This window comes from Onychomys torridus, chromosome 15 (assembly GCF_903995425.1).
Source record: "Onychomys torridus chromosome 15, mOncTor1.1, whole genome shotgun sequence".
In the NCBI taxonomy this organism is placed as follows: Eukaryota; Metazoa; Chordata; class Mammalia; order Rodentia; family Cricetidae; genus Onychomys; species Onychomys torridus.
In genome coordinates, this window is record NC_050457.1 from 18,592,380 (window position 1) to 18,606,120 (window position 13,741).

At 41.3% G+C, this 13,741-nt stretch overlaps 1 protein-coding gene across 1 annotated transcript in view; it reads left to right on the top strand.

The window, feature by feature from the left end:
* Wdr41 (WD repeat domain 41) overlaps positions 1-13,741 on the top strand; it is a 50,146-nt gene that overhangs the window by 12,350 nt on the left and 24,055 nt on the right. The window contains exons 3-4 of the mRNA XM_036207101.1: positions 10,108-10,156; positions 12,231-12,362. Of these exons, the coding sequence (XP_036062994.1) occupies positions 10,108-10,156; positions 12,231-12,362 (181 nt within the window). The remainder of the gene's footprint in view (positions 1-10,107; positions 10,157-12,230; positions 12,363-13,741) is intronic.

Below are 13,741 nucleotides of genomic sequence, written 5' to 3' on the forward strand. Positions count from 1 at the left end.
TGCCTCAGCCTCCCAGAGGCAGAGAGGGATTTTGGGTGTGAGCCACCACATCTGCCATCTCTGTTCTATTTCTGAGCAAGAGTGGACCTCAATAATTAAACTGTTAGACTTGTGTTAATGTCATTTTTCCGCCCTCTGTGCTGGGCATTGAACCCAGGCCCCTGCACATGTGAGACAAATGCTTTTCTATTAAGCTGCTTTCCTAGCTCGTAGAATTCATTTTCCATAGTGAAGGGAAATGTAGTTTATGTTCAGGTGAGATTAGTGAAGTATCAGTGGCATCCATGCCTCTGATTCCTGAAAATGTGTCGCTATCCCTGTCAGTGTCCTTATGAGCGCTTGTCTGTGTGAGTGAGTCCTGTCAAGTCGTCTGGTATACAAAGACCCATTTGAAATGATAATTGTTATTTTTAGCTTTACCAGTTTTTACCTAGGCATCGCAGAAGGATCCATTCAACTTCCTTCTATTTATTTACCATGCTGTAGAAAGTCCTTGTGGGTTGGGTAGCGAGGCAGTCAGCAACTGGTTTCTGTATTGCCACAGCTGCGTCCTATCTTGGCTTTTCCACCTCCTTACAGTTTATGCAGATGTTGGCTACAGAAAGGTTTGCATTTAGGCTTTTGGATTACGCTTTTTGCCATGTCCTTGAACTTGTAGGACTTGGCCTAATTGAAATCGGTTTACATGAGTAACGGGGTACTGAATGGACATTTAGGTAGTGGACACAAATGCTTGTGAACAGCCTTAGTTCATATCAATCTCTGTAGAGCCCTGCTGTACTCTTAGCATGCAGTTGGCAAAACTAAGAACATGTGTTCTGAGATGTTCAAAGTGGAGGTGTTAGAGGAGCTGTTTCTTACATGGACACCATGAGACTTCTGTGTGGACTCAGTCTAGATCCCGTAGCAGGATTCGGAATGCTGCATGTGAGCTCCTGCAGGACCTGGACTGTTCTACTCATCCTGGGTTCAGCTAAGGTGTGTATACACAGACTACACAGATGGGTTCCCCAATGACAAAGTTACTTTATAATTAGCATAGGAGAGGGTGCAGCAGTCTACGTCTGTCTGCTACAGCTCCTTATTAAACTGCCTCTGCCTCACCCTGTGAAACTCGTTTTTCCATGTATGTAACTTTTTATAAGCCGTTTAATTATGTTGTCTCAAAGACTATGTTAAAAAGTTTTCATGGTTCTGAACATTGAACTTCAGCCTTCTAAATTCTAGGCAAGCATTCTACCACTGAGCTATATTCCCAGCCCTTGAGTTTTTAAGACAGAGTCTCACTATGTAGCGCAGGCTAGCCTTGAACTCAGTATGTATTCAGATTGACTTCAAACTTTTCACCCTTTGGCCTCTATTTCTTGAGTACTTTTAAAAACTTGTTTTGAAGGTAACTAAGGAATGCTGAGAGAGAGACAGAGAGACAGACACACACACACACACACACACACAGAGAGAGAGAGAGAGAGAGAGAGAGAGACAGAGAGAGAGACAGAGACAGAGAGAGACAGAGACAGATAGAGTCAGTCTTCCCCAGGGAAGAGCACACCAACTGGTTATCTAATACTAGTGGTCAACCCTGGAAACATACCTACAAGTAACATTACACAGACTGGGCAGGTTGGATTTATGTATGTTAATACATACATACACACATATATAACAATATATTGTTATTGTTATTTATGTGAAATAATAATGAGAACAGAGGCCATGGATCTGAAAGAACAAGGAGGAATACATAGTAGGATTTGGAGGGATGGAAGAGAAATGGGAAATGATAAAATTAGAATCTCAAAAAATAAAAGAAATAATTCAAAACACAGAAAGCAAAAACAGTCAAACAAACTTGGTTTCAAATGAAGAAAACCTCACAGGTATATATAAGAATGGGAATGTGTGAGAAATAAAGAGTTTATTTTTGTGCAGTAGCAATCTAGTTTTAATAAAAATGTTTTTTTAAGATTTATTTATTTATTATGTATACAGAAGAGGGTGCCAGATCTCATTACAGATGGTTATGAGTCACCATGTGGGTGCTGGGAATTGAACTCAGGACCTCTGGAAGAGCAGTGCTCTTAACCTCCAAGCCATCTCTCCAATCCCTAAAAATGTTTTTATTGTGGCAATATATTGACATATTAGTCATGCTAAAATGAAAAGATAAGGTTACATTAATAGCATTAATGATTCCAATTTGCAGTGATCTGTAACACTTAAATGTTTGCCTATTTGTTCCTTTAACAAGCATATCATTTTTTCACCTTTAAAATGCTTATTTTGAAATTAAAGTATGACTTGAAGAAATCATCAACTTTATCTTAAGAATGACAAAAATGCCTGAAAAGCAAGTAATTCTTAGACCCATAAGTATAGCGAATTTGATGAATTTCTGGAAATCCAAATTAGACTAATTCAAGGCTGAGAGATGCCAGGGACTGTATGCTTAGGGGAATTGCCAGAATTTTAGGGATTCACAATCCTATCAAATGCACTGAAATTCTAAAATAACGTGGCTCATAGGAGTAGCTAAGGGATGGGAATCAGTCAGCGGGGTCAAGGCTTCAAGGAATTCCACTGAGAAAGCACAGCCGCAGCCAGGGGGAGGAGCAGGCGAGTGTGATAGGGTGCCATACATTGTGGATGAAAAACAACGTGGGAAAGCCATAGAAGGCCTTCTATGTAGGCCCCCAAAAGACTGGGTTCAGTGATAAAACTGCGCTATCTCACATCTGCCTTCCATCTCAGTGTCTTAGAGTTGAAAGAGCACAACACGAGACTACACACTAATATTTAAGAATACTTGAACTCAAGATGGCAGAGAAAAACAAGGACACCATAAGGACTTGCATTCTCAGTTCCATTTATTTAAAAACCTTCAAACATTTTTACCAATTTATAGTATTTAGAAGTGTTCTTAAATTTTTAAATATCTTGGGACACTTTCTAGCTGTCATTTTGATACTGATTTATAGTTTAAGTTCACTGTGTCCTTGTGACAATGTTTTATATAATTTTAAAGTTGCAATTTCTCCTATAATTTGTAATGCAGTCTTTCTTGGGGAATATTTCTCAAAAACTTGAGAAGACAATATATTCTACTGCTGTTACATTGTGTATTCCATGTGCTCTTCAAGTCATGTGTACGTTAATGAGTTTCTGCATCCTGGATGTATTAATTACCAATGAAAAGATGTAGTAAGCACATCTCTAACAGTTTAAACCAACAGCAATTCATCAGACTAGGAAGTGCTGCATGATAAAGATTAATAGATCCAGTACTTGTCATAGTTACTGTGATCAGACACCATGGTAAAGGCAACTTATGAAAGAAAGAGTTTATTGGGGATTACAGCTTCAGAGAGTTACAGTCCGTGACCATCATGTCAGGGACCATGGCAGGCAGGTAGACATGGAGCTATAACAGTAGTTAAGAGCTTACACCTTGATCTACAAGCTGGAGGTGGAGAGAGCTAACTGGGAATGGTGTGGACTTTTGAAACATTCAAGCCCACCCCCAGAGACACACCTACCCCAACAAGGCTATACCTTTTAATCCTTCTAAACAGTTCCACCAAACAGTTCCAGCTGGGATTTAGTTTTGGATAAGCTGCTGTAATATGACTAAACTTTACAGTTAAATAGATAATTGTAGCCCACAGATGGCCTCCCAGCCTTTTGTTAGCCATCTTATGAGAGATACCAGTGTGTAACAAAGTAATTGGTTTGCTTTTCAGAGCATTGTTTCTACTTTGGAGCAGAAACAGTAAATACTGAAATGGCCAATAAATAAGTCAGCCATAGAATATATAAGAAAGCTGAAAGGCTGAAAAATCTACAAGTGGGTAATTGACCTTTGAGCAATAAAAATTGGCTGTGCTTTCATGCGTTAGTATTGAGCATTGTTTAGAATTAACTTGGTTTGCTACTGATTAAATTCCACTTTGCAGCGAGATGCTCCCTGTCTCATTTCTAAGCCCTCAACAGTTCAGTCATCTCTCATGGAGAACTCATTTCTCTTTGTGAGATTCAAACATTATAAAACAATAATGAGAAGTTAAAAATGGGGTGTAGAAAACAAGTAGTTTAAACCTGCAGCCTCTCTGAACGGGAGAAAAATGATAAGGTTTGAGGGGTCGGTGGAAATTGATGTTTTCACCAAAGGAGACTTCAGACTTTGAGCCCGGCCCTCACTGCTCTCACTCTATAATACGAAGAAATCAATGGGTCCCCCAAACCAGGCTACTCAAGATTTACTTCCAGCAATTACTGTTGATACTCAAGGTAGTGTTGAGTATTTGGGTTTGGAGAGCAGGTCATTAAGCAAAGAAAAATGGAGTTTTTAAATTTTTTTTCCCAATTTTGTTCTTTGAGAGCTGTATACATGTATACAATGTATTTTTAGTGATTTTCGCCCTTTAATCACTCCCTTCCAACTCTACTGGTTCCCCCCCCCTCCTCTCGGACATTGCTTTCATAACTTAATGGGCTGTTTTTTAATCAGTTACTTCTGCTGGTGAATATATGGGCCTAAGACAAGCCATTCTCTTTTCCTCACCAGAATTTGTAAATCTCTCACGTTTTGGAAGGAGCATAAACGGTGTATATGCATTGACATGAACTGTGGTGTGCTTCTAACTGGTTAGCTAAGGTGTCTAATATTCTTTCCATTAAAAATGTGTAGTGTTTCACTAAAAATTCCTTAGCCACACAACTATCACCCACATTCAGAGGGCTTAGTTTGGTCTCATGCAGGCTGCCCAGCTGTCAGTCTAGAGTCAGTGAGCCCCAACGAGCTTGGATCAGCTGTCTCTGTGGGTTTCCCCTTCATGACCTTGACACTCCCCCACCCCCGCCACCCTGCTCATGTAATCCCCTCCCTCTCTTCAACTGGACTCCAGGAGCTCGGCCCAGTGCTTGGCCGTGGATCTCTGCATCTGCTTCCATCAGTTACTGGATGAAGGTTCTATGATGACAGTTAGGGTAGTCACCAATCTGGTTACAGAAGGCCAGTTCAGGCACCCTCACCACTCTTGCTTGGAGTCTTAGCTGCGGTCATCCTTGTGGAATTCTGGGAATTTCCCTAGCACCAAGTTTCTCCTTAACCCCATAATGGTTCCTTCTCTGTCCCTCCCCCAACTCAACTATCTCCTTGTGTGGCTTGGCAGTTTGTGGGGCTACCGGAGGTGGGACCAGGATTTATCTCCAGTGTATGAACTGCCTTGTTGGAGCCCATTCCCTATGGAGGGACACCTTGCTCAGCCTCAGTACAGGGGGGAGGGGCTTGGTCCTGCCTCAACTTGATATGCCAGACTTTGTTGGCTCCTCACGGGGAGGCCTTACCCTCTCTGAGGAGTGGATGAGGGGCAGGGTGGGGGGAAAGTGAGGGGTGAGCTGGAGGAAGGGAGGGAAGGGGAACTGTGGTTGGTATGTAAAATGAAAAAAAATTTAAATAAATAAAAGAAAACCTGCTTAGCATCTGCCTGATTGTATTTGGTCTCTTACTTGTAACTGTGGGAGATCTGATGAGGACTTTTGAAGTGAGAACTGAATGTAGGATCTCCTGAGCCTGTGAAGACAGCAGGAGACTGAGGCTGAGCATGAGCTCGGGGCGGGGGGGGGGGGGGGGGTGACGTTAAGGAAGGTGTTGGGGAAGAAGTGGGAATCTGTGCTCATCATGTAGGGTAAAGTCCTCTAGAGAGACCCTCCTGCAGGACAGAGTCGTCTCCATTCATTCTTCTGTCCTAGTGATGCTTCCCACCATCACTGTGGACTTGACTCAAGACCTCGGAGAGCTTGTTTTATGGAGTCCATTACTGATCTTGGAGGGAAGAACCTCAGACTGTCCAAATGACATAGCTATTAGTGGACGTCATTTATGAATGGTTGTTAACTGTGAGCAGTTCTATGCAGTTCATAGCTGCCTTTCTTATTTTCTCTTATTAAAAAAGCCTGAATTCAACTAGATGGGAATAATAGTTTGAAGACAACTTAGATATAATTCTGAATCATTAGCGTTCATTTACAGACTGCTGTGCTTCCATTATTATTAATAACTGCTGTGTTGTTATTAATAACAAGTTGACAACTTGGAGTTTGATTGCTGTACAGCACTGTGTTGGGTGCCTGCTTGAAAAGAGTGCTGACTTTGATTCTGTTATAATATAGTCACTGTGATGAATAATACCGTTTTCTTGATGGGTTTACATATGGGATGTTTTACTCTACATAATGTGGAGGGAATGAGGGTGGAGAGGAGCTGAGCTCTAGCAATGTTCACTGCAGTGGCCTTTTCATGGCCCCAGACACACTTTTCTTACCTCTGTGCACTGGAAATATCTTCACTGAACACAACTACCAAGAAACTACAGACCTCACCCAGTTTATTATATTTTTAAGAAGACCAAGAAGCCAAGATGAGCAAAGGAGAGGTCTTGCCTTTCAAAATGGAGTTGAAATGCCTTTACAGAGGAAATAATAGAATTTAACTCCATCCCTGGATATCATCCCTGTCAATGGAGTCAGCTCCCCAGCGTGATGTCCTGGACTACTTTATGTCACAGTGTTAACCAGTGGGAGATTAAACATCTTCTCCGTATCTGCCTTATTTTTACATTCTAGTAGGTTCTTCTTTGTATCCTGTCACTGCTTTATCTGTGGACCCTTAATACCTGGCATGGAATTTATAAGATATAAACATTTGTTAAATTAGTTTGCAGAATGTGTAATACTTGTTAGAGTAAGTGAAAATATCACTAATAAGATTTCATGATTCTTAATATATCACAATTCCTGACCTCAAATTATATATATGGCAGAGCTGTGGTTGACCCAGACAGCCATTGTAGTAACATACAACCAGGTCTGTAAGCCAGTGGGACAGAGAAAGAACCCAAAAATAAACTCATGTGGCCGTAGCCACCTAATACTTGGCAAAAGTGTAGACAGAGGGTAAAGGACAGCCTATCCAACAAGTTGTTTTAACACACCTGGATACCAGCCTGTGGAAAGATGGAGTCAGATCCATATCTCTCACTCTGCACAATGAAATATTTAAATTATATGTATAAAATCAAGGATCTTAATTTAAAATCTGAAATACTAAAATTGCTATAGGAAAATGGAGCACACTTTAAGATATAGGCAGGTTAGAACTTGGTGAATATGACTCCCAATAGCACAAGGAATAGTCCAGAAAATTAACAGGTGGGAATCCATGAAATTAAAAAGTCCTCACAGCAGAGGATGCTATTGGCAAAGTGAAGAATTGAGGAAAAGTCTTTGCCAGAAATGCTTCAGACAGGTGTTAATACCTAGGATGTAGAGAGAGCTGCAATCAATCCCCCAAAGTGCTGAATGGGCTAATGAAATAGACAATTCTCAAGCATGAAACCCAAGTGGCCAATGAGTGTTCCGGGGGCTGGGAAGATGTTTAGTTGATAAAGTGCCTGTTGCAGAAGTCTGAAGACCACAGTTCAGATCCTCAGCATCCACACAAAAATCTAGAGGGTCAAGTGCATTGTTACCCCTGGCAGGAAGAAGGTGGAAGCAGATCCTCAAGGCTTGCAGCCAGCTAGGCCAGGCAGGTGATGAGCTCTGCACTTTTTGAGATACCTTGTTTCAAAAGATAAGACAGAGTAGTACAGGAAGACACCTGATGCCAGCCTTTGGCTTCTACATGTATGTGTGGGCACACGTTATAAATATACAACTAGAACAAAAAAAAAATATCCTTAGCTATCAAGGGAATACAAATTAAAACTGCTTTCAGGGGCTGGGAGATGATTTCAAGATTACTTGCCTTCCCACATTAGGATTTGTGTTCAAGTCTCCCACACCTATGTAAAAAGCCAGACTTGCTGTGTGTGTGCCATTGATGAAGAACACACCCAAATGTTCCCCTCTGTCCTCTGTGAGCATGCGTGCGAGCACGTGAGACACACACACACACACACACACACACACACACACACACGGGCACTAAAATCTACACTCATGAGCATGCATCTCTCTGTCTCTCATATGCTGCAAGCCACAAGAATATATTATAGAGATTCAGCTGTATATAATAAAGTCATAACTATAAAGATAAAGGATTTTATAAAGGGAAGCCATTTATCAAGGAATACTTGGTGTTATTTAGCTCTTAATATTCAGCTGTTTCTTGCTATGAGTTTCTTGTGTGCTCATATACTACTAGGCCATACAACAAAAGCATCAACTTCTCAGACCTACTGCTGATCTACTAGGTAACACCCCTACAAAGCCTAGGAGACAGGTGGACTGTAGATGCACAGCTTTGTTTCTTATGCAAATGAAGCTTTCCTTCCCCAGACTGGCCAAGTGGCATTCCAGAGCGTTTGACTCAGAACAGAGGGTTTTGTATATCCAGGTTCCAGTGAGGGCTGGGGCAGAATTCCTGGTCCAAGCAGAGTGGCATGGCCAGAGAGAAGAGAACAAGGCAGAGTTTCTGTAGATGGTAGAGCAGAGTCACATGGCTGGAGAGAAAGGAACGAGGCAGACCTTTCATAGAGAATAAGGACTGGGTCAGGTCGAGAGAGTAGGAGGAGAAGAAATGAGCATGGACGGAGAAACTGGAGATGAAGATGAAGATGAAGATGAAGACGAGATCCAAAGCATAGTAGCTTACTGAAACTATGGGAGGACAGAAAAAAAAGAGACAGAGAGGAACTGAGTGTCAGGACGGAACTGAAGCTGTGCAGATACAAGTTTGCTAGAGAGAAATAAAGTAAACAGATGTGCCAGCAGTGGTGGTGCACGCCTTTTATCCCAGCACTCGGGAGGCAGAGGCAGGCGGATTTCTGTGAGTTCGGGGCCAGCCTGGGCTACAGAGCGAGATCTAGGACAGGCTCCAAAACAACACAGAGAAACCCTGTCTTGAAAAAAAAAAAAAAAAAAAGCGAACATAAGAAATTGGTGTACATAGATTCTTTCCCCTCAGATAACCCCGTATCTTCCCCAGGACTCTGGGAGGAATCTTCTCAGGGCAGGCCCATGGGAAAATTCCCATACTCACACATACACACACACACACACACACACACACACACACCCCACATACACTCTGCTTTGAGATTCCCTCTTAGAGCATATTGTCAAGAAGACAGGTGACAATAAATGCTTACAAGGGTGTGTTGAAAGAGGAGCTCTCTTTCACTACTGGTGAAAGAGTATGGTCGCACAGACGCTATGGGAATTAGTGTGGAGCTTTAGTCAAAAATTAAAAGTAGAACTACCATAGAGCCTAGCTATATTACTTCTAGATACATTCCCAAAGACTCTATATCCTGTCTCAGACAGATGTGCACATCCATGTTTACTGATGGATTATTCAGAATGTCAGGGAAATGGAATCATCACAGGTGTCCATCGCCATGCAAATGGATAAGGAAAATGCTGTATATGTGTACACAATGAAATTTGATTCAGCTATAAAAAAAATGGAGTTATAAAGTTTCCAGGAAAATGGGTAGATCTAGAAAGTATTATATTAAGGAGTATGTCCAGGACTCAGAAAGGCAAGTGTTGCATGTTCTCTTTCATGTGGATCCAAGCCTTTAATGTTTAAATCCGTGTGGGTATGAGCTTTAGTGTAGACTATGAAGCTAGAAGGGAGTGTGGAGAGCATGGGGGAGGGGGCAGAAGAGCATGTGACGAGAAAGCGGAAAGTAGGCTGCTGCAGTGAAGAGGAGTCAACAAAACCAAACTTTGTTTGAAAATGCCATAATGAGACAATACAGTGTGTGATAGTCTAAAAAACGTTATCACAAAGCCTGACACAGAGGAAACAATTCAATTAATTGTTAGCCACTATTAATAGTACTAAAAATATAATATCAACATGTTAATATTTGACCAGCCTATTGAAGCCAACACAAATATATTAATATGAACAAAGATACTAAAGTCTTGTTAATATTTAATCTATGTATTATTGCTAATAGCCTTGATACATTCCTATAACATAATACCAGATACTAATACCCATTTTCCAAACATAATTTTATTAAAATGATATTACATTAAACAAGTCTCATCACTTAAATATCATTAATGAGTTTTCTTCTTGGCCTCTTTTCTCAGATTTGCATCTGCTGGCGATGATGGAATTATAGTTGTGTGGAATGTCCAGGTATGTACCAATTAAATGTGGACTGTAATGACTACATGACAGTATGGTTGAATACTTATTCACTAATACTGTGTAGGGTATATTGGCATATTATCATCATTTGAGATTGGTTAATACTTGAGAAAGGTGAGTTAGAGATACTTGTTTGCAACAGAGACTAGTATTTCATAATAAAGAGAGAAGTTTAAGTGCTGGTGTGTGTGTGTGTGTGTGTGTGTACAGAGGCCAGAGGGGGACGTTGAATGTATTCTTTGTCACAGACACACACAGCCATGTCTGCTGGCTTTTTACAGTTTGTAACAGGGGCTAGTATTTCATACTAAGAGACAAAGGTTTCTGTAAGTTTTTTTCCACCCTGACAAACAAATGCTATTTTGTGAAAAAAGTATTAATCTTTAAAACCATATTTATTTTAACTGTGTGTGTGTGTGTGTGTGTGTGTGTGTGTGTGTATGTGTGTGTGTGTGTGTGTGTGTGTGTGGTGAGGGGTGCCTGCAGAGGCCAGAAGAAGTCTGAACCCCAGCAGCTGGAGTTACAGGAATAGATATATATAGATAGATAAATCAGAGTCTCTGATAGGGGTCCTCTGTAAGAGCAGCAAGCACTCTTAACCACAGAGCTATCTTTCTAGCCCCCGAGAGCTTTAATCTCACTGAACAGACTTTAGGCATTCAGCCATGCAATGACATCAAAATTAATTGCTATTTTTTGTAAGAGGGAACAGTTCTTCATTGAACTTTGTATGATAGCATAGTAAAAATTCTTCTCACATTTGACTTTAATCTGTGTAATGGGAAGTCTGCTTTTCAAGTGTACTTAAGGACTGCCCACATTTCCTGGGGCCTCTCCCTGTGTTCCGTCTTTTGCAGGTTGCTCTGTTTTTAGTTTTTCTTCCTTGTTCCTTCATTCTGGTTATCTGATCTCACCGCCAGCCCTCATTTCTCTGTAGTCTTGCTTAGATGGAGGCATCCTTTAATATCACAGTGTCCGCCCGGTGGCTCCCACCCTCCTTCACCCCACACTCAGTGTTCACGTGCTCCCTTGACATTTTCTCATATGCTCTACACACACGCTCCCACATTCTTAAAATTATCTGTGGAATATATATCATGCCTAACACCATGCAAATGCTGTAGGGAATAATGACCAGAAAAGCCTTTTCATGTTCAGTACAAACAATTTATTCTATTTTGATTGATTGGCTGAGACATGGTCTGGCTCAGATTGGCCCTGAACTTATGTCTCCCTGCTTCAGTATATTGAAGTCTGGGATTACAGATACATACCGTCACTCAACCTCACACACATTAAAAAAAAAAAAAAAAAAGCACTGTAATTTTAGCTAAGATTGGTTGGATCAGGCCAGTCACAGTGGCACATGCCTATAATACTAGAGATGTAGCCAGGAGGATCAGGAGGTCCAGGCTAGCCTTAGCTTCATGATAAATTTGAGGCAAGCCTGGCCTACATTACTGTTTCCGAGCAAACAACTAAGTAAGTTGAATCTATGCTTCTAAAAATGATGGGTGCAGAAGACCAGCTGTATTGTAAACACAGTCATGAAATCCTGAAGCCTTGGGAAGATCTGAAGTTTATATATGTTTCCACTTGGGAGGTTGGAGAGACCATGGAAGAAGACATTGAGTGGATGGGAATGGTGATGGGTAATGTATGCTGGAGACCACTGTGCCTTTATTTCTTCTGTGCTTAAAGCTGTAAAGAGGTTGGGCATATGCACATATACCCTAAGGACTCACATTTTCACTCCACAGAGTAAATTGCTGCTGTTACTGCAGAACTTACACAATTCCTAAAAACCATAGGAAAGATTCTTTCTTAAACTGACTATGAAAATATGCTAAGTTAGCATACTAACTAGAAAATAGTCAAAAATATTCACAGGTGCTTTTTGATACTTGTTTAGATTACATTTGATTGCTTAATTTTTTTAAATTCCAAACACATAGTTTTAAATGGCATGTATGTTTATTTTCTACATAGCTATTCTTATTGTTATTTAAGACTCTTCACGTTGGGAAGGGTAAGTTTGTTAACATTCTTACTTGTATTGCAGACAGGAGAGAAGCTCCTGGAACTGAGAGGACACACCCAGAAGCTAACGGCCATCATTGCATTTCCCCCTCTAGACTCCTGTGAGGAGGGCAGTCAGCTCATCTTGACGGCCTCCGCTGACAGGACCATCTGTATATCCTTACCCCTAGAGTGCGGTGGCGAGGGACCCGGTGCCTGCGAGTGTCTGTGCATTCTGATGGCAGAATGCTTTTCTTCAAGTGTTAGGTGAGGAAGTACCAGGTCAGGCAGGGCCTGTAATTCTGAAAACTGGAAACCGAAGCAGCTCTTTCTAGAGTGTGAAATTATAGTTCTAGAGTCCATTGCATCACATTGTGCAAAAGAAGGGATGGAGGGGGCTGGAGAGATGGCTCAGAGGTTAAGAGCACCGGCTGCTCTTCCAGAAGTCCTGAGTTCAATTCCCAGCAAGCACGTGGTGGCTCACAGCCATCTGTAATGAGATCTGGTGCCCTCTGCTGGCCTGCAGGCATATATGCTATATACATAATAAATAAAAATAAATTAAAAAAAAAAAAAAAGAAGGGATGGAGGTTGTGGGCTTAAAATGTCATCTCAGTTTGGGGAGATTAGGATGATTTGGGCTGAGAAAGAATTCATTTCCTCCTCATGTATGGCCCTCTCCATGAGAACCTGTGTGGGTCTGTCTGCACGGTAGATAAATCTTGGCATTTCAAAAACAGTTTTTGAAGTGAAGTTCCTTTTGCTTTCCCGTACTTTCCAGTTAGAATTTACAGTACAACAGAAATGCTAATGTTCTGTGAAGTGCTCTGCTTTGCTCCAGATTATTGTGTTTTACACGTTGACTTAATTCATCTTTAAAGTGGCCCTACAAAGTAGGAGTTTTTGTCATTCTCAAAAGTGAGAAGGTAGAGACAGAGATGGTAAGCAACTCTCCCAAGGCACATGGTAGGTAAGGCGGGGTGGCCAGCAGCCAGCCTGCTGTCAGGGTTCTGAAGCAGTGGCAGACCCACTCCTGATAAAATAGTGTGTGGTGACTGCACTTCCCATTACTCCCTTTAAAGCATCGGATTGGCTAGGACGAGTCTAGGCCTATTTGAAATCTCTGTTAAGTTTAGAAGTGAGCCCATAGGGAGCATGGTTTCCTAGGCCTCTCTAGAACCAGGACATGTGACTTGGTGTCCCACTTTGAGTGAGCCTCAACAGCTGAAACAGTTTCTAGAAAATTGTCCATAGGTGAGAAAATGCCAGGAAAACATTTAGGTGGGATAACCTCTGTGTGCTCATGTGGGATGCAGTCAGACGCTTAGGCCAGGCTAGACCATCATTGCTGCTCTTTTGAGGAAAACATTATCTTCTGGATTCAAGCCCTTGTCTTTTTCTCTTTGTTATAATTTCTGAAGAAGTAGAATTTAAAATACAGCATCTTATAAGGCCATTTCTAAGATGCTGTGCTAGTATTAGAGACATTTATTAAAATTGCTGTCACAGTACAGGGGTAAGACGCCAGAACACTTGCCTGTAAGCTGTGACATC